This window comes from Chlorocebus sabaeus, chromosome 8, assembly GCF_047675955.1.
Source record: "Chlorocebus sabaeus isolate Y175 chromosome 8, mChlSab1.0.hap1, whole genome shotgun sequence".
Classification (NCBI taxonomy): domain Eukaryota; kingdom Metazoa; phylum Chordata; class Mammalia; order Primates; family Cercopithecidae; genus Chlorocebus; species Chlorocebus sabaeus.
Window position 1 is genome coordinate 133,854,750 of NC_132911.1, and position 20,832 is coordinate 133,875,581.

At 40.8% G+C, this 20,832-nt stretch overlaps 1 protein-coding gene across 4 annotated transcripts in view; it reads right to left on the minus strand.

The window, feature by feature from the left end:
• ASAP1 (ArfGAP with SH3 domain, ankyrin repeat and PH domain 1) overlaps positions 1-20,832 on the minus strand; it is a 395,104-nt gene that overhangs the window by 37,847 nt on the left and 336,425 nt on the right. For 3 of the 4 annotated variants that reach the window (XM_008001541.3, XM_073018360.1, XM_073018359.1), the window contains one exon: positions 590-760. The exons of the other annotated variant lie outside the window; for it this stretch is intronic. In XM_008001541.3, the coding sequence (XP_007999732.1) occupies positions 590-760 (171 nt within the window). The remainder of the gene's footprint in view (positions 1-589; positions 761-20,832) is intronic. 4 annotated transcript variants of the gene reach the window in all.

Genomic DNA, 20,832 nt, shown 5'->3' on the forward strand with positions numbered 1-20,832 from the left:
AAGGGAGGCAGCTGTTCAAAAAGCATGACAGAGTTCCAGGGAGTGGGAGGGCCCTCAGGAGGCAGAGGATGGTGTATCCAAGAAGTGAAAGGCAGCCAGCCCTCAAGACAGAGTGGCAGGAGAGGGTCTGGGAGATAAGAGTCCGATCGTGCAGGGCCCTGTGGGCCTTGGTATAGGGAGCTTGCATTTATCTGAAGCTCAGGAGGAAATCTTAAAAGGGTGTTAAGGAGAAGAGTGACGATGATCTGATTTATATTATATAAGAAAACCATTCCGGCTGTTGTGAGGAAAATGGATTACTTTGCTTTTCTGAGCCTCTGTTTCCTTATATATAAAACAGACTAATAATACCTACCTCACAGAGTTGCTATTATAATTGAGTAAGATTTAGGAAGTGCTCAGCACCTTTTAGCTTTTATTGGCCTAAATATTTTTCAAAATGTTACTTTGCCTTAAGAGACAGGTAGAATCATGTCATATATACCCGAGTCAGCACCCAGCATGTATGTGCTTAACGGGCCACTGCCCAGTGGAACCCCACATGCTGCCTGGCCCCAGCAGCTTTGGCCCTGACTTTAGGATAACTTACCCCAAGGAACTGCGCCTTTGTTTGGGGGCCCGTGAGGTAGTGGGCTGGGAGGGTCGGATAGGGTTCTCTTGTGTCCGGGTGGTGGGGGAGGAGGTCTCTTCTTGGATAGGGTGGAGCTGCCACTAGAGGTCTGGGTGCTTAGAGGGAGTGTTGAAGGTGGGCCAGTTGGACCTAGAAAGGAAATTGAATGGGGGCAGGAAGATTAATCCCAGTCTCACAGATACAAAACAGCCAGTATGCAATCACTTCCACACATCAAAATGTGGTATGATACACAAAGACAAAAGCAAAAGGCTGGATATGGCTAAGTCCATCAATCTAATAACTCACAAATAGGGTTTTAAAAATTTGATTAAAAAAAAAAAAAAAATGGCCAGGTGCAATGGCTCATGCCTGTAATCCCAGTACTGTAGAAAGCTGAGGTGGGAGGATTGCTTGAGGCCAAGAGTTTGAGACCAGCCTGGGTAACATAGCAAGACTCCGTCTCTACAAAAATTTAAAAAATTAGCTGGGCGTGGTGGTGTGTGCTTGTAGTCTCAGCTACTTGGGAGACTGAGGTAGGAGGATCACTTGAAGTCAGGAGTTTGAGGATACACCGAGCTATGATTGTGCCACTGCACTCCAGCCTAGGCAACAGAGAGAAAAATTTACAACAAAGGTAAGAGGAGTGTGTGCTTTAAGGAACAAAATGTCAGTCAACACAATGCTACTGGGTTTAGATCATTTAGGTACAATGGGAAAAATAAACACACACGCACATCTTAAAACAGTAACTCCTTAGAATCATCACAAAATCTACTAAGGGAGAAATCACACATCACTATCAGCAAAATCAACAGAGAAAGAACAGGGTACAGGCTAAGCCTTTACTGGGCCACAAGCTGAAACATGAAATGGTTCATATAATAGAATTTTTCTCTCTACAACTTTTTCTTTTAGTCAGCAAACTGTCTTAAGTTTTTCTTAAAAAAAAAAAAGGCTTTTCTAAATAATGAAGAAAGAACTGGATGTAAAGCGTTATCTGGAAAAAAGAGAAATCCAAAAACCCTTTGCTCTAGAAACCAAACCATCTGTTATATTGGAAGCCTGAACAACATTTATATAAATTAGACACTGATTTTTATAAACTAAAAAAAAAGACTCAAATTTCTCCAGAGCTAAAGACAAGACAGCAGAAATGATAGTAACATTCCACATACACACAAAAATGGGGTTTCTTTTTAAAAACTGTTAAGGGAGTAGTGTATTTGATCTTAATTTTCTTTATTCAAAGTGACAATGAAGTGGTTGGTGTGTGCCAGGTATTCTATGCTGGGCACTTTCACTACTATTGCTTTATTTAAGGTGTACGGTTTAACTGTGTTCATGGCAAAACTGCTTCTGCAAACATTAAGAAAAAATAGCTAGGACCAGGCACGGTGGCTCACACCTGTAACTCCAGCACTTTGAGAGGCTGAGGTGGGCAGATCACTTGAGGTCAGGAGTTCAAGACCAGCCTGGCCAACATGGTGAAACTCCATCTCTACTAAAAATACAAAAATTAGCCAGGTGTGGTGGCGCATGCCTGTAGTCCCAGCTGCTCGGGAGGCTGAGGCAGGAGAATCGCTTGAACCCAGGAAGTGGAGGTTGCAATGAGCCAAGATCATGCCACTGCATTCCTGCCTGGGCATCGCAGTGAGACTCTGTCTCAAAAAAACCAAAACCAAAACCAAAAAAAAGCTAAGACGACTGTCATACTGAATGTTTAACACAGATTAGTAGATATCTAGTAATCTAGAAGGGCTCCAAAAGAGCTTTATACATTCTTTGTATTAAAAAAAAAAAGTCTAATTAGCTGCTGGCCTCCTTCCTTGGTATAAAGTAAGCTTTCGTATTTCCCACTGTCAACTACTAGTCCCTACCATACTGACTTAAACCATCATTTCTCTAAGATAGGCTAGTTCTGAAAGTAAATACTGTTAATCTCAGTAAAATTATCACCTGCTTTAGGTTTAAATTGCCAGGCTATTTAATTTACTTCTTTGTCCCACTGATGTGATACACAATGGAAGCCTGATGCTTGCCCCAAATCAACACTTAATTAGAGTATCAGGCACAGCAGCTTTCAGATACTATTTTATTTTTATAACAACACAAAGATTGTTATTATGGCCTTGCATCTGCATAATGCTTTGTAGTTTTCAAAATGTGTTTATATACGCTATTTCTCGACTTTTTTTCTAGGTTTATCATTAAAACAATTTTTTTTTGAGACAAGGTCTTGCTTTGTCATCCTGCTTGGAGTGCAGTGGCATGATCACAGCTCACTGCAGCCCTGATCTCCTGGGCTCAAGCAATCTTCCCTCCTCAGCCTCCTGAGTAGCTGGGACTACAGGTGTGTATCACAATATCTGGATAATTTAAAAAAATTTTAAAATCTTTTGTAGAGACAGAGTCTCACTCTGTGGTCCAGGCTGGCCTTGAACTCCTGAGCTCAAGAGACCCTCCCAAAGTGCTGGAATTACAGGAATCACCACACCTAGTCTAAATTAAAAAAAAAATGTTTATGGATACTAATAGTTGTACCTCTTGATTTTCATACCAACTCTGTGAAGTATGTGGGTCAGACAGTATTGTCCCAATTTGCAGCCAAAAACTCAGAGGCATGATTAAAGTCACAAGCCATGAGGGGGGCAGAGCTGGGATAAGGCAGGTGTCCAGGACTGGCGAGGCACTCACCCCATCAAATGATGCTGCTGGTTCCTGAAAGCCAGGGCAGCATTTCCTGTGCTTGGCACATGAGGAAAACAACAACAAATGCTCAGTATCAGGAAGTGTAACTTTCCTTTTGGAAATAAATGGATAATAGATAATAGACAATGGTGAGGTTCTCTAGCAATTTCATCTTTATCGCCATCTAGGGACTTTCTGAAGCAGATGCAGTTCCCTTCCAGGAAACAAAAATTGTCAAAGACAAAACGCTATTGGAGCCATGTCTCTGAGCAACACTGCATTATATATGTATGAGACTCCAGGAGAGATTAGACCAAAGAGGCATCCTGTAACCATAAACCATGCAAAATCCAACCTCCTGAATCATTTCAAAAATTAAGGAATTAGTGCATCCTATGCCATTATATACTTCTGACTTCCTTCGTATTGCTAATTATAATCTCTATTTAAGTCTTTGTTTACTTGTTACTTGACTCTCCCACAAGACTGGGAGAGTTCTATTAGGGCTAGGCTTTTCTCTGGTTTTGTGTAAATATTTATTGAATAAATAGATGATTCAACCACTACTTCCATCTTTTTAGGCCAGTGATTTTTTTATTTTTATTTTTTAAGATGGAGTTTCACTCTGTCACCCAGGGTGGAGCGCAGTGGTGTGATCTTGGCTCACCGTGACCTCCCCATCCCGGGTTCAAGTGATTCTCCTGCCTCAGCCTCCCAAGTAGTAGCTGGGACTACAGGTGTGTGCCACCATGCCTGGCTAATTTTTGTATTTTTTGAAAAGACAGGGTTTCACCATGTTGGCCAGGCTGGTCTTGAACTCCTGACCTCAGGTGATCCACCCACCTCCAACTCCCAAAGTACTGGGATTACAGGCGTGAGCCACAGTGCCTGGCCAGGCCAGTAATTCTTAAGGAGGCCAATACGTTTCACTTAGGGTGACTGATCAGAAACAAGCGGGGAGAATTAGCAGGAAGGAACAGTGTTAAGTGTGAAAAGGGATATTCAATTTTAAAATCTTACACCTGGAAAACAAATACACAGACCTATCTATTGTTTTGTAGTAGAAGCTACAGAAAGGAAGATGCTACAAAATCTTCGCTGGCAAGGCATGAGTTAAAATAAGGTTGAAAAACACTATATATAAAACCCCAGAAACGCAGACTTAAAAAATGTTTGAAGATTTAAAGAGCTCAGAAGACTTCCAAAATTAGTAACCAGTCCCACAGCATTAAAAGGGATCTTTTATGCAAAATAAATCTGAGTACTGTTTCAGTCAGGAAAAAAGCAATTCTGGTAAGATAAAGAAAGTGGAAACAAAATAAAATGGAACACAGCATCAAACACAACACAAAAAAGGGTGGGGAGGCAAGATTAGTGAGTGGTGACGGAGATGCAGAGATGACTAAGAGGCAATTTTCTCTCCTGAACTCTGCCAGAGGCCTGTGGAAGTTAAGAAGAAAATGACCCAAACCTCATTTGCCACTAATATTGGCTACTATGTGAAATAACTGTCTATATCTTCTTAAAAACATGGGTCTAGTCTTCCAAAGCTTCTATGAATAAATCTGAGGTTAAATAATTAGAAGGTCTTCTAAGAGGAGACAGAGTATACCTCATTCTTCCTGAGGGTTTACATGTTAGTTTAGCATCAGCTGTCACATTCAAAGAAGCTGAATCATCTAGGAGCATGTGTTTTCCATGAGAAAGCATCCCCCGCCCTTAAACAGAGGTAGATGACAGGACTAGTGTTCCGTAGGGTGAGACGGCAAGCCACATATTTATTTTTAAATAATCCATGATCAGAAAAAGTCCTTGAGGCCGGACATGGTGGCTAACACCTGCAATCCCAGCACTTTGGGAGGCTGAGGCATGAGGATCGCTTGAGGCCAGGAGCTTGAGACCAGCCTGGCCAACATAATGAAACCCTGTCTCCACTAAAAAAAACAAAATTAGCTGGGCACGGTGGCACACACCTGTAATCCCAGCTACTTGGGAGACTGAGGCAGGAGAATCGCTTGAACCTGGGAGGTGGAGGTTGCAGTGAGCCAAGATCATGCCATTGCACTCCAGCCTGGGCGACAGAGCGACAGTTCATCTCAAAAAAAAAAAAAAGTCCTTCAAAAAAAAAAGTCCTTTTGTGGACACCTACTGGTGCCTGTTTTCACCACCCTTCATCCTTGAGGCACTTCTGGGTCCTCTCTTGGGTGTCAGGTGCTATGCTCTGGACACAGGCCTGTCCTCAAGGCACTCTGTTCTGTGGCTTCTCTCCTCACCCGCCCTGTTCTCTAGGAGTTCTAAATGTGTCTTCTGATCTGTTCTTCACCGTCCTCCCTTGTTAACGGCCCTCCCTGCACAGACAGCATCCTCAGCCCTGACCCTGGCTATGCCTGGGTCTCTTCCCACATCTCCAGCAGCCTCTTGGTCACTCCATTTGGACATTCTGCTGTGCCTTCAACACAAGTGGTCGCCACTGAACCTACCTGATGTGCTGCCAGAGCACCTCAATGTCAGCCTTGGGGATGCCTCTGACTGAGGTCTATGTCAGAAGTGTGTCCGGCATACGGCCAGGGTCAGGAAGTGCACCCAGGCAGTGCATTGCAGAAGTGACTATGCTCACTCTGGCAGGCCCATAGGCAGTTTTCAGGCCAAGGCTCTTGTCCCACATTCCTGGGCTCAGCAATTTAGTCTCTCACAAGGTGGTAGCTATCTCCTGAGACGCTCCCAGGAAATGACATTCTCTTCTCACTGAAGCTCCCTTATGGGAAATCGATACATTCTTAAACTATAAAGGTGGTTTGAGAATATCTCCCCAAACAGTACTCAACAACAAGGCAATCTCTCCACTTAGCCCAGAAAAAATCTCCTGGAAATCATTCACCTATACCTAAATATATATAACTTAAAAAATGAAAATTCATTCCTAAAATCATAATCAGCATGCTTTTCAAATCTCTTCCTCCTCATCTTGCATTTTCTGGAGCTACCATTTACTGAGTATTATGTACTTGAGCTAAAACACAGTATTTAAAATTTATATTGTAAAATATCATTATCATTATTGCCATCATTATTATCCATCTGAGGGATAAAAAGACCCAAGGCTCAGAGGGTTTAGGAACTTAGCGAGTCACAGCAAATGAGCAGCTATGTTCAGGCAGAACCCTGTTCTGTCTGACTCAAGCAAGACCAGACTCTCAGCCTTGACAACAGCTTGCTTCCCTTCCTCTAAATGGCATCATATCCTTTCTGGCTAGAACTTTCAGGGACATAACTGGTTATCACTTCACTTCCACATTCTCATCTTTAAACAATTATTATTATTATTTTTTGAGATGAAGTTTTGCTCTTTGTTGCCCAGGCTGGAGTGCAGTGGCATGATCTTGGCTCACTGCAATGTCTAGCTCCCGGGTTCAAGCGATTCTCCTGTCTCAGCCTCCCAAGTAGCTGGGATTACAGGCGCCCACCACCACGTCCAGCTAATTTTTGTATTTTTTTAGTAGAGACAAGGTTTCACCATGTTGGCCAGGCTGGTCTCGAACTCCTGACCTCATGATCCACCCGCCTGGGCCTCCAAACGTGCTGTGATTACAGGTGTGAGCCACCGTGCCAGGCCTAAAAAATTTTTAGTTGACACAACTGTACGTATTTATAGGATACATAGTGATATTTCAATACATGTGTACCACGTGTAATGATCAAATCAGGGTAGCTAATATCCATCATCTCAAAGAATTATCATTTCTTTGTGTTGTGAACATTCAAAAATCCTCGCTTGTAGCTTTCTGAAAATATACACTAAATTACTGTTAACCACAGTCACTCTACAGTGTTACAGAACACAGGAACTTATCTTTCCCATCTAGCTGTAACTTTGTATCCATTAATCTGGCCCATCCTCTGCTCAACCCCTTCCCAGACTCTAATAACTTCTCTTACACTCTCTACTAACATAAGCTCTTTTTTTTTTTTTTTTTTTTTTTTTTGAGACGGAGTCTCACTCTGTTGCCCAGGCTGGAATGCAGCAGTATGATCACAGTTCACAGCAGCCTCAACTTCCAGGGCTCAAGTGATGCTCCTACCTCAGTCTGCCCAGTAGCTGGGACTACAAGTGCATGCCACCAGGCCTAGCTAATTTTCTTTTTTTGGGGGGGGGGGGACTGAGTCTTGCTCTGTTGCCCAGGCTGGAGTGCAGGGGCACCATCTCGGCTCACTGCAAGCTCCGACTCCTGGGTTCACACCATTCTCCTGCCTCAGCCTCCCGAGTGGCTGGGAATACAGGCACCCACCACCACGCCTAGCTAATTTTTTTTGTATTTTTAGTAGAGACAGGGTTTCACCATGTTAGCCAGGATGGTCTCGATCTCTTGACCTCGTGATCCGCCCGCTGCGGCCTCCCAAAGTGCTGGGATTACAGGTGTGAGCCACTGCGCCCGGCCAGGCCCAGCTAATTTTTTAAGAAAAACTTTTTGTGGAGATGGGGTCTCACTATGTTGTCCAGGCTTGAGCTTTTTTGTTTTGTTTTAGCTCCCACATGAGTGAGAACATGCAGTATTTATCTTTCTGTGCCTGGCTTATTTCACTTAAAATAATGTCCTTCAGGCTCATACATGTTGCAGCACATGAAAGGATTTCATTCTTTTTTCTTTTCTTTTTTTTTTTTTTTTTTGAGGCAGAGTCTTGCTCTGTCATCCAGGCTGGAATGCAGTGGCACGATCTTGGCTCACTGCAACCTGACCTCAGGTGATCCACCCGCCTCAGCCTCCCAAAGTGCTGGGATTACAGGTGTGAGCCACTGTGCCCAGCCTACAGGATTTCATTCATTTTTACGGGACTATTCCATATGTATATATACACCACATTTTCTTCATCCATTCATCTGTTGATTGACATTTAGACTGATTCCATATCTTGGCTGCTGTAAATAGCACTGCAGTAAACGTGGGATGCAGGTATCCCTTTAATATGCTGATTTCCTTTCCATTGGATAACTATCCAGTAGTAGAATTGCTCAGTAGTATGATAGTGTTATTTTAGTTTTGTGAGAAACCTCTATATGGTTTTTCATTAGTGCTAATTTACGTTCCAACCAATAGTATATAAGAATTCCCCTTTCTCTGCATCCTCATCAGGATTTGTTATTTCTTGTCTTTTTGATGATAGCCATTTTAACTGGAAATAGATAATATCTCATTGTGGTTTTGATTTACATTTCTCTCATGATTAGTGATGTTGAGTATTTTTTTCATATACTTATTAGCCATTTATATATCTTCTTTTCTTTTTTTCTTTTTTGAGACAGAGTTTCACTCTTGTTGCCCAGGCTGGAGTGCAATGATGTGATCTCAGCTCCTTGCAACCTCCGCCTCCGGGTTCAGGCGATTCTGCTGCCTTGGCCTCCTGAGTAGCTGGGATTACAGGTGTATGCTACCACACCCAGCTAATTTTGTATTTTTAGTAGAGATGGGGTTTCACCATGTTGGCCAGGCTGGTCTCGAAGTCCTGACCTCAGGTGATCCACCCGCCTCGGCCTCCCTACGTGCTGGGATTATAGGCATGAACCACGACATCCGGCCTCTACTTCTTCTTTTGAGAAATGTCTATTCAGATCCTTTGCCCATTTTAAAAACACATTATCATTATTTTGCTGCTGAATTGAGTCCCTTGTATATTCTGGATATAAAAGTTCCTTGTAATATGAATAGTTTGCAAACAGTTTCTGCATTCAACAGGTTGTCTCTTTGCTCTGATTGTTTCTTTTGCTGTGCAGCAGCTTTTTTAGTTGATATAGTCTGCTTTGTCTATTTTTTTGTTGCCTGTGCTTTTGATGGGTTACACATATAATTTTTGCCAAGACTAATGTCCTGAAGTGTTTCCCTTATGTTGTCTTCTAGTAGTTTTATAGTTTTGGGTCTTATGTTTAAGTCTTTACTTCATCTTGAGTTGATAGATACCCAGTTTTCTCAGCAAATTAAAGAAGGATCCTTTCCCCAATGTATGTTCTTTGCACCTTTATCAAAAATCAGTTGGCTATAAATATGTGGATTTATTTCTGGGTTCTATGTTCTCTTCCACTGGTCTATGGGTTTATTTTTACACCAATACAAAGCTGTTCTGGTTACTACAGCTTTGTAGTATATTTTGAAGTCAATAGTGTAATGACTCCAGTTTTTTTCTTTTTGCTTAGTATTACTTTGGCTATATGAAGTCTTTTGTGCTTCCATATGAATTTTAGGATTGCTTTTTTCTATTTCTATGAGGAACGTCATTAGTATTTTGAAAGAGATTGTATCGAATCTGTAGATTGCTCTGGGTAGTATGATCATTTTAACTACATTAATTCTTCCAATCATGAGCATATGATGTCTTTCCATTTTTAACTGTCCCCTTCAATTTCTTTTACCACTGTTTTTTAAGGTTTCATTGGAGAGCTCTTTCACCTCCTTGGTTAGATTTATTCCTAGGTTTTTGTTTTTTTTGGGGGGGGTAGCTATCGTAAAAGGGATTGCTTTCTCAATTTTTCGTTCTTTTTTTTTTCTTTTTTAATGAGACAGGGTCTTTCTCTGTCACCCAGGCTGGAGTGCAGTTATAGCGATCACAGCTCACTGCAGTCTCCCGTGCTCAAGTGATCTTCTCACTTCAGCCTCCCTACTAGCTGGGGACTACAGACATGTGCCACCACACCTGGTTAATTTCTGTGTGTGTGTGTGTGTGTGTGTGTGTGTGTATATATATATTTTTTTTTTGTAGTGATAGGGTTTCACCATGTTGCCCAGGCTGGTCTCAAACTCCTAAGCTCAAGCAGTGCACCCACCTCGTCCTCCTAAAGTGCTGGGATTATAGGTGTGAGCCATCACACCCGACTTTTTGTTGATTTCTTTTTAAGCTAGTTTATTACTGGTGTATAGAAACGTTACTGATTTTTGCATGTTGATTTTGTATCCTGTCACTTTAATGAATTTATTCATCAGTTTTAAGTGTGTTTTTGGTGGTGTCTTTAGGTTTTTCTATATAGAAGATCATGTCATCTGAAAAGAGGAACAATCTGACTTCCTCTTTTCCAGTTTGGATGTCCTTTATTGCATTCTCTTGCCTGACTGCTCTAGCTAGGACTACTTCCAGTACTATCTGAGCAGGAGTGGTGAGAGTGGGCATCCTTGTCTTCTTCCAGTTCTTAGAGAAAAAGCTTTCAGCTTTCCCCCATTCAGGATAATTTAGCTGTGAGTCTGTCACATATGGCCTTTAATTATTTTGAGGTATGTTTCTTCTATACCTAATTTATTGAAGGTTTTTATTAGGAAGGGATGTTGAATTTTATCAAATACTTTTCCTGCATCCATTTAGATCATCATATGGCTTTTGTCCTTCATTCTGTTGATGTGGTATGTCACATTTATTGATTAGTGATGTTGAACCATCCTTGCATCCCTGGGATATATCACACTTTATCATGGTGTATTATCTTTTGATGTGTTGTTGGATTCAGTTTGTTAGTATTTGGTTAGGATTTTTTGCATCTATGTTCAACAAGGATATTGGCCTGTAGTTTTCTCTGTTGTGTCCTTGTCTGGTTTTGGTATCAGGGCAATGCTGGCCTCATAGGATGAGTTAGGAAAAAATTACTTTGCCTTCAATTTTTTGGAATAGTTTAAGAATTGGTGCTAGTTTTTCTTTACTATTTATTGATTGATTGAGACAGGGTCTTGCTCTGTCACCCAGGCTGGAGTGCAGTGGTGTGATCTTGACTTACTGCAGCTTTGACCTCCTGGGCTCAAGTGATCATCTTGCTTCAGTCTTCTGTGTAGTTAGCATCACAGGTAGGCGCCACCATGCCCAACTAATTTTTTATTTATATTTTTTGTAGAGACAGGGTCTCACCACATTGCGCAGACTGGTCTCAAACTCCTGGCCTCAAGTGATCCTCCTGACTCAGTCTCCCAAAGCATTGGGATTACAGGCATGAACCACCATATCCGGCCTAGCTGTTTAAATTTTAAAGATTTGGCAGAATTCAAGTAATAAAGCCATCTGGTCCTGGGGTTTTCTTTGCTGGGAGGCTTTTTATTACCGATTCCATGTTGTTACTTATTATTAATCTGTTCAGGTTTTCTATTTCTTCCTGGTTCAATCTTGGTGGTTGTTTCCAGGAATTTGTCCATTTCCTCTAGGTTTCCTAATTTGCTGGCCTATCATTATTTATAATAGTCTCCTACAATGACCTTTGTATTTTTGTGGTATCAGCCTCTTTTTTCATTTCTAGTATTATTTATTTGGGTCTTCTTTTTTTTCTTTTCTAGCTAAAGGCTTGTCAATTTTTTTCATCTTTTCAAAAAAACACAACAGTTGTTGCTTTTCTGTATTGTCTTTTCAGTTGCAACTTTATTTCTGCTCTGATCTTTTTTCTTTCCTTTTACTAATTTTGGATTTGGTTTGTCCTTGCTTTTCTAGTTCCTTGAGGTGCGTCATTAGGCTGTTTATTTGACATTCTTATTTTTTTATTTTTTTTGAGATGGAGTTTCGCTCTTGTCACCCAGGCTGGAGTGCAGTGACGCGATCTCGGCTCACTACAACCTCCGCCTCCCGGGTTCAAGTGATTCTTCTGCCTCAGCCTCCTGAGGAGCTGGAATTACAGGTGTGTGCCACCACGCCCAGCTAATTTTTGTATTTTTAGTAGAGACGGGGTTTCACCATGTTGGCCAGGCTGGTCTCGAATTCCCAACCTCTCTCAGGTGATCCACCCGCCTCGGCCTCCCAAAGTGCTGGGATTACAGGCATAAGCCACCACACCCAGTGTTTTTCTTTTTCCATGTAGGCATTTACTGCTATAAACTTCCTTTTTAGTATTGCTTTTACTGTATCCCACAGATTTTGGATACATCTTCATTTTTTAAGGGTCAGTTCAAATGTAATCTCATCCAGAATCCTCCTCTAATCCATCCCCTCTTCCATGGAACACCTGCTCTATCTCCGAGCTTCCAGGGCTTAATGGCACTAGATATTCTCTACTATATATTACAGCTACAATTTCTCTTCCTTTACAGATTGTGTGCTTTCATAGGGCATGATCTGTATTATCTCCACAGTTCTCATGCCAGGGCCCGGCACGTTCTGGGTACTCAGTATACGACTGAGAAAGTACAGTAGAGGTTCCTCTTCAAAGACTTTCCTCCCTGTCTAATTAGGAATAAATAATAACTTCTCTTAGAAGCAAAATTTATTCAAAGACCTGTGCTAACATTCTTAAATATCTACTAGCCATAATAAAGAAATCAATGAACTTTATGTTCTTAGCTCCCACAATTTAGCCTGAAAATTTGCCCTGGCATGCTTATACTGGTTTAAGCAAGCATCAGGTCATAGCCTGTTCCTCTTCCTTATTTGAAGGTGTTTTTACCTTTCTCAGCATTCCACAAGTTACTTCCTCCTTCCTTTGTTCTTCTCTGCCTTTGCCTCTTTTAAAAAGTTCTAAGTTACTAGACAATTAGGACAAATACAAAATATGAGGTCCCGTTCTAGCCAGTGGAAACTGGACACAGCAATAGGATGGACATGTCAGGTTATAAATGACCCTGTCTCATTTGTTTGGTGTATTCTTGTGGCAAAACTGCTGGCAAGTGTACGCTCTCTACAGAAAATATAAAAAGGGCCTTGCTGAAAAAATAAAATTTATGTTCAAGTGCTATTTCTTTACGGCACTGGGAAATACCCATTTCAAACAACGACTATAAATTCATGGTGTAAGTCAGGAAGATGTTTTCTCAATATCCTTGTATATCTGATTTTTAGTTACACACAGAAAAACCAAAGGTTTCTTACACTGGGAGACCAAATAAAAGTATAACTGAAGTTTCAAAGAAAAGAAAAGAACTAGAAGATGGCTTAAAAATTACCTTGACAGTTTCTGAAAAAGTTGTCTGTAGAAATATAATTTACACATTCTAAACTGCCACATAGGAAGGGTAATGACAAAAGTTATATCTATCCAACTTGGGACAAAACACATGAAGATTTTATCACTTTCCTATAGTTTTCTTTTTTAAATTTATTTTTAATTGATAACATATATATTTATTACGTGTAACATATCGTCTTGAAATAAGTATACAGTTGGACCTTTGCATCTGGGAGTTCTACATCTGCAGGTTCAACCAACCCTGGATTAAATATATTCAGGAAAAAAAAAACCCCACAATAAAAAATAATCCAACAACAACAAAAAACAAACAATATAGTATAGCAAGCATTTACATAGCATTTACATTGCAGTAGGTATAAGAAGTAATCTAGAGATGATTTAAAGTACACAGGAGAATGTGTATAGGTTCTATGCAAATACTACACCATTTTATATAAAGGACTTGAGCATTCCTGGAGTTTTGGCATGGGATGAGATAACTGTACATTGTGAAATGGCTAAATTGAGCTAATTAACAGATGAACTACTTCACGTATGTATCTTTTTGTTTGTAGCGAGAACATTTAAAATGTACTCTCTTAGCAATTTTCAAGAATACAGTACATTATTAACTAGAGTCACCAGGTTGTATAACAGATCTTTTGAACTTATTCCTCCTAACTGATCTAATGGTTTTCATAGCATAAAGCTTAAAAGAGTGGAAAGCTTATGTTAATTACTTTAAAAAGTAATTAACCTTATATTTATACAAAGAAAGACTCAGTGTAGAAGGGAGGAGCTGTTATCTCCACATTCAGATGGAGAAACAGGCATGGTGGAGTAGTGCGTGCTGGAACACTAGAGTAAGTCAGCAGGGCTGGCTAGGATTACAGGACAGGCTGGTGTCCATGATACGTGCCACACTGCTCTGTCAACTGATTTCCACACAGGAAACAGCATTAGCTATCCATCTGTCCCTTCCACCTTCTTCTATGACACTGATAATTAAAAAGAAAGTACTGGGATTCAAGAGACTTATGACTGATTCTTTAACAATTACCCACCCCTGAATGCCAGAGGCACAACAAGGATTTCCTCTGCTTCCCTTTCCACACCCTGGCAGTCAGGTGACTTAGCTAGAGAGCCTCAGTCAAGGTCACTATTCAGGGCAAAAATCACAGACGATACTCTGGGCCAGCACTAGGTGATTCACGTGCAATGTCTTTCGAAGGACAGGGGGAAAAGATTTAAAAAGGCCAAAAACCCAAATGCAAACCAAACCCAAACAAAAAAAAAACACCCTAAAACAAAACACAAATCAAGGGTGACAGCCTATGGTAAGCTTTAATATCAAGCCACTCAAATGACTGTCTTCCCATGAGATAAAAAACCACAGGAAACTGTAAAGTCATCAATATATGAATAATACCACTGATAGGAAAATATTTCCCATGCGAGTCTGAATCATGCAGTAGTGCGCTTTCATGGTGGCAGGCGCTGTCATACACTGAGCAAAAGTCTTCACCCTTTCTACTCTTTTTCCTATCTACTGCCACGGATCTCCAAGGAAAGTTGGAGAAATGTCTAAAATGCACACACAGCTGTGTCTGGGCACAACTGCTGCAAACATTTATTAGATTTTCAGCAAGTCAACTATAATACCCATGGACATCTGGTTTAGTTTTACAAGTGTCCCCTCCTTACCCTGGCCACCTATTGCTGTACACGCTTTCACTGATTCTTTCTGCTGTTGTTTATGCATTCGACGAGCAATAATGAGCATCCTAATCTGTGCCAGGGATGCAAAGGCAGCTCATTCACAGCCTTTGTCCTTGAGGAGTTCTACTCCCAACTGGAAGAGTGCACTGAAGACTTCCCTAACCCTCTCTCTGAAGCTGTGAACAGCACTTCTCTTTCCTGCTCCTCCAGGAATGTTCCCTAACTGGCCCCAGGGGCATATTCTACTGTGTCCTCTTCCCCTGGAGCCCTAAGAGTGGGAGGTACTTCTTCCTTCTTTACATTTCCAGTGCCCAGAATGTTTGTTAAACTGAACACATGCAAGAGGATTGAACAAACTTGTATTTACTGAATGCTCACTATGTGCCAGTCACTTCACAGACATTATTTCATGCTCTGTAAGCAAGGTAGACATCTAATCCTTATTTTTCAGTTGAAGACTCTGAAAAGCAGAAAGATTGGCTCAATGTTAGGATGAGACAAGTACAGAGCAGGATTGGGCCTTAGGAGGAAGAAACCATAGGGGAGTCTGCCCTGTGGCCCAGGTTGGAGAGAAGTGGCGCAATCTCGGCTCACTGTAAGCTCCGCCTCCAGGTTCATGCCACTCTCCTGCCTCAGCCTCCTGAGTAGCTGGGAGTACAGGCGCCTTCCAACAAACCTGGCTAATTTTTTTTTTTGATTTTTAGTAGAGACAGGGTTTCACCGTGTTAGCCAGGATGGTCTCGATCTCCTGACCTCGTGATCCGCCCGCCTCAGCCTCCCAAAGTGCTGGGATAACAGGTGTGAGCCACCATGCCAAGCCCACAGTCTCTCTTTTTAAATTTTATTATTATTTATTTTTTATTATACTTTAAGTTCTAGGGTACATGTGCACAACCTGCAGGTTTGTTACATATGTATACATGTGCCATGTTGGTGTGCTGCACCCATTAACTTGTCATTTACATTAGGTATATCTCCTAATGCTATCTCTTCCCCCGTCCCCTCCCCACAATAGGAGCCGGTGTGTGATGTTCCCCTTCCTGTGTACAAGTGATCTCATTGTTCAATTCCCACCTATGAGTGAGAACATGCAGTGATTGGTTTTCTGTTCTTGCGATAGTTTGCTGAGAATGATGGTTTCCAGCTGCATCCATGTCCCTACAAAGGACACGAACTCATCCTTTTTTATGGCTGCATAGTATTCCATGGTGTATATGTGCCACACTTTCTTAATCCAATCTGTCACTGATGGACATTTGCATTGATTCCAAGTCTTTGCCATTGGGAATAGTGCTGCAATAAACATACATGTGCATGTGTATTTATAGCAGCATGATTTATAATCCTTTGGGTATATACCCAGTAATGGGATGGCTGGGTCAAATGGTATTTCTAGGTCTAGATCTTTGAGGAATCGCCACAATGTTTTCCACAATGGTTGAACTAGTTTACAGTCCTACCAACAGCGTAAAAGTGTTCCTATTTCTCCACCTCCTCTCCAGCACCTGTTGTTTCCTAATTTTTTAATGATTGTCATTCTAACTGATGTGAGATGGTATCTCATTGTGGTTTTGATTTGCATTTCTCTGATGGCAAGTGATGATGAGCCTTTTTTCATGTGTTTGTTGGCTGTATTATGAATGTCTTCTTTTGAGAAGTGTCTGCTCATATACTTTGCCCACTTTTTGATGGGGTTGTTTGTTTTTTTCTTGTAAATTTGAGTTCTTTGTAGGTTCTGGATATTAGCCCTTTGTCAGATGAGTAGATTGCAAACATTTTCTCCCATTCTGTAGGTTGCCTGTTCACTCTGATGGTAGTTTCTTTTGCTGTGCAGAAGCTCTTTAGTCTAATTAGATCCCATTTGTCAATTTTGGATTTTGCTGCCATTGCTTTTGGTGTTTGAGACATGAAGTCCTTGCCCATGCCTATGTCCTGAATGGTATTACCTAGGTTTTCTTCTAGGGTTTTTATGGTTTTAGGTCTAACATTTAAGTCTCTAATCCATCTTGAATTAATTTTTGCATAAGGAGTAAGGAAAGGATCCAGTTTCAGCTTTCTACTTATGGCTAGCCAATTTTCCCAGCACCATTCATTAAATAGGGAATCCTTTCCCCATTTCTTGTTTTTGTCAGGTTTGTCAAAGATCAGATGGCTGTAGATGTGTGGTATTATTTCCGAGGGCTCTGCTCTGTTCCATTGGTCTATATCTCTGTTTTGGTACCAGTACCATGCTGTTTTGGTTACTGTAGCCTTGTAGTATAGTTTGAAGTCAGGTAGTCTGATGCCTCCAGCTTTGTTCTTTGGGCTTAGGATTGTCTTGGCAATGAGGGTTTTTGGTTCCATAGGAACTTCAAAGTAGTTTTTTCCAATTCTGCGAAGAAACTCATTGGGGATGCACTGAATCTATAAATTACCTTGGGCAGTATGGTCATTTTCACAATATTGATTCTTCCTATCCATGAGCATGGTATGTTCTTCCATTTGTTTGTGTCCTCTTTGATTTCACTGAGCAGTGGTTTGTAGTTCTCCTTGAAGAGGTCCTTTGCATCCCTTGTAAGTTGGATTCCTAGGTATTTTACTCTCTTTGAAGCTACTGTGAATGGGAGTTCATTCATGATTTGGCTCTCTGTTTGTCTGTTACTGGTGTATAAGAACGCTTGTGATTTTTGCACATTTTGTATCCTGAGACTTTGCTGAAGCTGCTTATCAGCTTAAGGAGATTTTGGGCTGAGATGATGGGGTTTTCTAAATATACAATCATGTCATCTGCAAAGAGGGACAATTTGACTTCTTCTTTTCCTAACTGAATACCCTTGATTTATCCTTTCTCTTGCCTGACTGCCCTAGCCAGAACTTCCAACACTATGTTGAATAGGAGTGGTGAGAGAGGGCATCCCTGTCTTGTGTCAGTTTTCAAAGGGAATGCTTCCAATTTGTGCCCATTCAGTATGATATTGGCTGTGGGTGTGTCATAAATAGCTCTTATTATTTTGAGATACGTTCCATTAATACCGAATTTATTGAGTTTTTTTTTTAGCATGAAGGGCTGTTGAATTTTGTCGAAGGCCTTTTCTGCATCTATAGAGATAATCATGTGGTTTTTGTCTTTGGTTCTGTTTATATGCCGGATTAAGTTTGTTGATTTGCGTATGTTGAACCAGCCTTGCAACCCAGGGATGAAGCCCACTTGATCATGGTGGATAAGTTTTTTGATGTGCTGCTGGATTTGGTTTGCCAGTATTTTATTGAGGATTTCTGCATCGATGTTCATCAGGGATATTGGTCTAAAATTCTCTTTTTTTGTTGTGTCTCTGCCAGGCTTTGGTATCAGGATGATGTTGGCCTCATAAAGTGAGTTAGGGAGGATTCCCTCTTTTCCTATTGATTGGAATAGTTTCAGAAGGAATGGTACCAGCTCCTCCTTGTACCTCTGGTAGAATTTGGCTGTGAATCTGTCTGGTCCTGGACTTTTTTTGGTTGGTAGGCTATTAATTATTGCCTCAATTTCAGAGCCTGCTATTGGTCTATTCAGGGATTCAACCTCTTCCTGGTTTAGTCTTGGGAGAGTGTAAGTGTCCAGGAAATTATCCATTTCTTCTAGGTTTTCTAGTTTATTTGCGTAGAGGTGTTTATAGTATTCTCTGACGGTAGTTTGTATTTCTGTGGGGTCGGTGGTGATATCTCCTTTATCACTTTTTATTGCATCTATTTGATTCTTCTCTCTTCTCTTCTTTATTAGTCTTGCTAGTGGTCTATCAATTTTGTTGATCTTTTCAAAAAACCAGCTCCTGAATTCATGGAGTTTTTGGAGGGTGTTTTGTGTCTCTATCTCCTTCAGTTCTGCTCTGATCTTAGTTATTTCTTGCCTTCTGCTAGCTTTTGAATGTGTTTGCTCTTGTTTCTCTAGTTCTTTTAATTGTGATGTTAGGGTGTCAATTTTAGATCTTTCCTGCTTTCTCTTGTGGCATTTAGTGCTGTAAATTTCCCTCTACACACTGCTTTAAATGTGTCCCAGAGATTCTGGTATGTTGTATCTTTGTTCTCATTGGTTTCAAAGAACATCTTTATTTCTGCCTTCATTTCGCTTTTGTATGCAGTAGTCATTCAGGAGCAGGTTGTTCAGTTTCCAGTAGTTGAGCGGTTTTGATTGAGTTTCTTAGTCCTGAGTTCTAGTTTGATTGCACTGTGGTCTGAGAGACAGTTTGTTATAACTTCTGTTCTTGTACATTTGCTGAGGAGTGCTTTACTTCCAACTATGTGGTCAATTTTGAAATAAGTGTGATGTGGTGCTGAGAAGAATGTATATTCTGTTGATTTGGGGTGGAGAGTTCTGTAGATGTCTATTAGGTCCGCTTGGTGCAGAGTTGAGTTCAATTCCTGGATATCCTTGTTAACTTTCTGTCTTGTTGATCTGTCTAATGTTGACAGTGGGGGTGTTAAAGTCTCCCATTATTATTGTATGGGAGTCTAAGTCTCTTTGTAAGTCTCTAAGGACTTACTTTATGAATCTGGGTGCTCCTGTATTGGGTGCATATATATTTAGGATAGTTAGCTCTTCCTGATGAATTGATCCCTTTACCATTATGTAATGCCCTTCTTTGTCTCTTTTGATCTTTGATGGTTTAAAGTCTGTTTTATCAGACTACGATTGCAGCCCCTGCTTTTTTTTTGTTTTCCATTTGCTTGGTAGATTTTCCTCCATTCCTTTATTTTGAGCCTATGTGTGTCTCTGCATGTGAGATGGGTCTCCTGAATACAGCAAACTGATGGGTCTTGATTCTTTATCCAATTTGCCAGTCTGTGTCTTTTAATTGGACCATTTAGTCCATTTACATTTAAGGTTAATATTGTTATGTGTGTACTTGATCCTGTCATTATGATATTAGCTGCTTATTTTGCTCATTAGTTGATGCAATTTCTTCCTAGCATCAATGGACTTTACATTTTGACATGTTTTTGCAATGGCTGGTACTGGCTGTTCCTTTCCATGTTTAGCGCTTCCTTCAGGATCTCTTGTAGGGCAGGCCTGGTGGTGACAAAATCTCTAAGCATTTGCTTGTCTGTAAAGGATTTTATTTCTCCTTCACTTATGAAACTTAGTTTGGCTGGATAATCCTGGGTTGAAAGTTTTTCCTTTAAGAATGTTGAATATTGGCCCCCACTCTCTTCTGCCTTGTAGAGTTTCTGCCCAGAGGTCTTGTTAGTCTGATGGGCTTCCCTTTGTGGGTAACCTGACCTTTCTCTTTGGCTGCCCTTAACATTTTTTCCTTCATTTCAGCTTTGGTGAATCTGACAATTATGCGTCTTGGAGTTGCTCTTCTTGAGGAGTATCTTTGTGGCGTTCTCTGTATTTCCTGAATTTGAATGTTGGCCTGCCTTAATAGGTTGGGGAAGTTCTCCTGGATGATATCCTGCAGAGTGCTTTCCAACTTGGTTCCATATTCCCTGCTACTTTCAGGCACACCAATCAGCCGTAGATTTGGTCTTTTTACATAATCTCATATTTCTTGGAGGTTTTGTTCATTTCTTTTTACTCTTCTTTCTCTACACTTCTCTTCTCGCTTCATTTCATTCATTTGATCTTCAATCACTGATACTCTTTCTTCCAGTTGATAGAGTCAGTTACTGAAACTTGTGCATTTGTCACGTAGTTCTCGTATTATGGTTTTCATCTCTATCAGTTCTTTTAAGGTCTTCTCTGCATTGATTATTCTAGTTATCCATTCATCCATTCTTTTTTCAAGGTTTTTAGTTTCTTAGTGCTGGTTACACAGTTCCTCCTTTAGCTCTGAGAAGTTTGATCGACTGAAGCCTTCTTCTCTCAACTCGTCGAAGTCATTCTCTGTCCAGCTTTGTTCCATTGCTGGCGATGAGCTGCGTTCCTTTGGAGGGGGAGATGCACTGCCTTGCAGTTAGATCT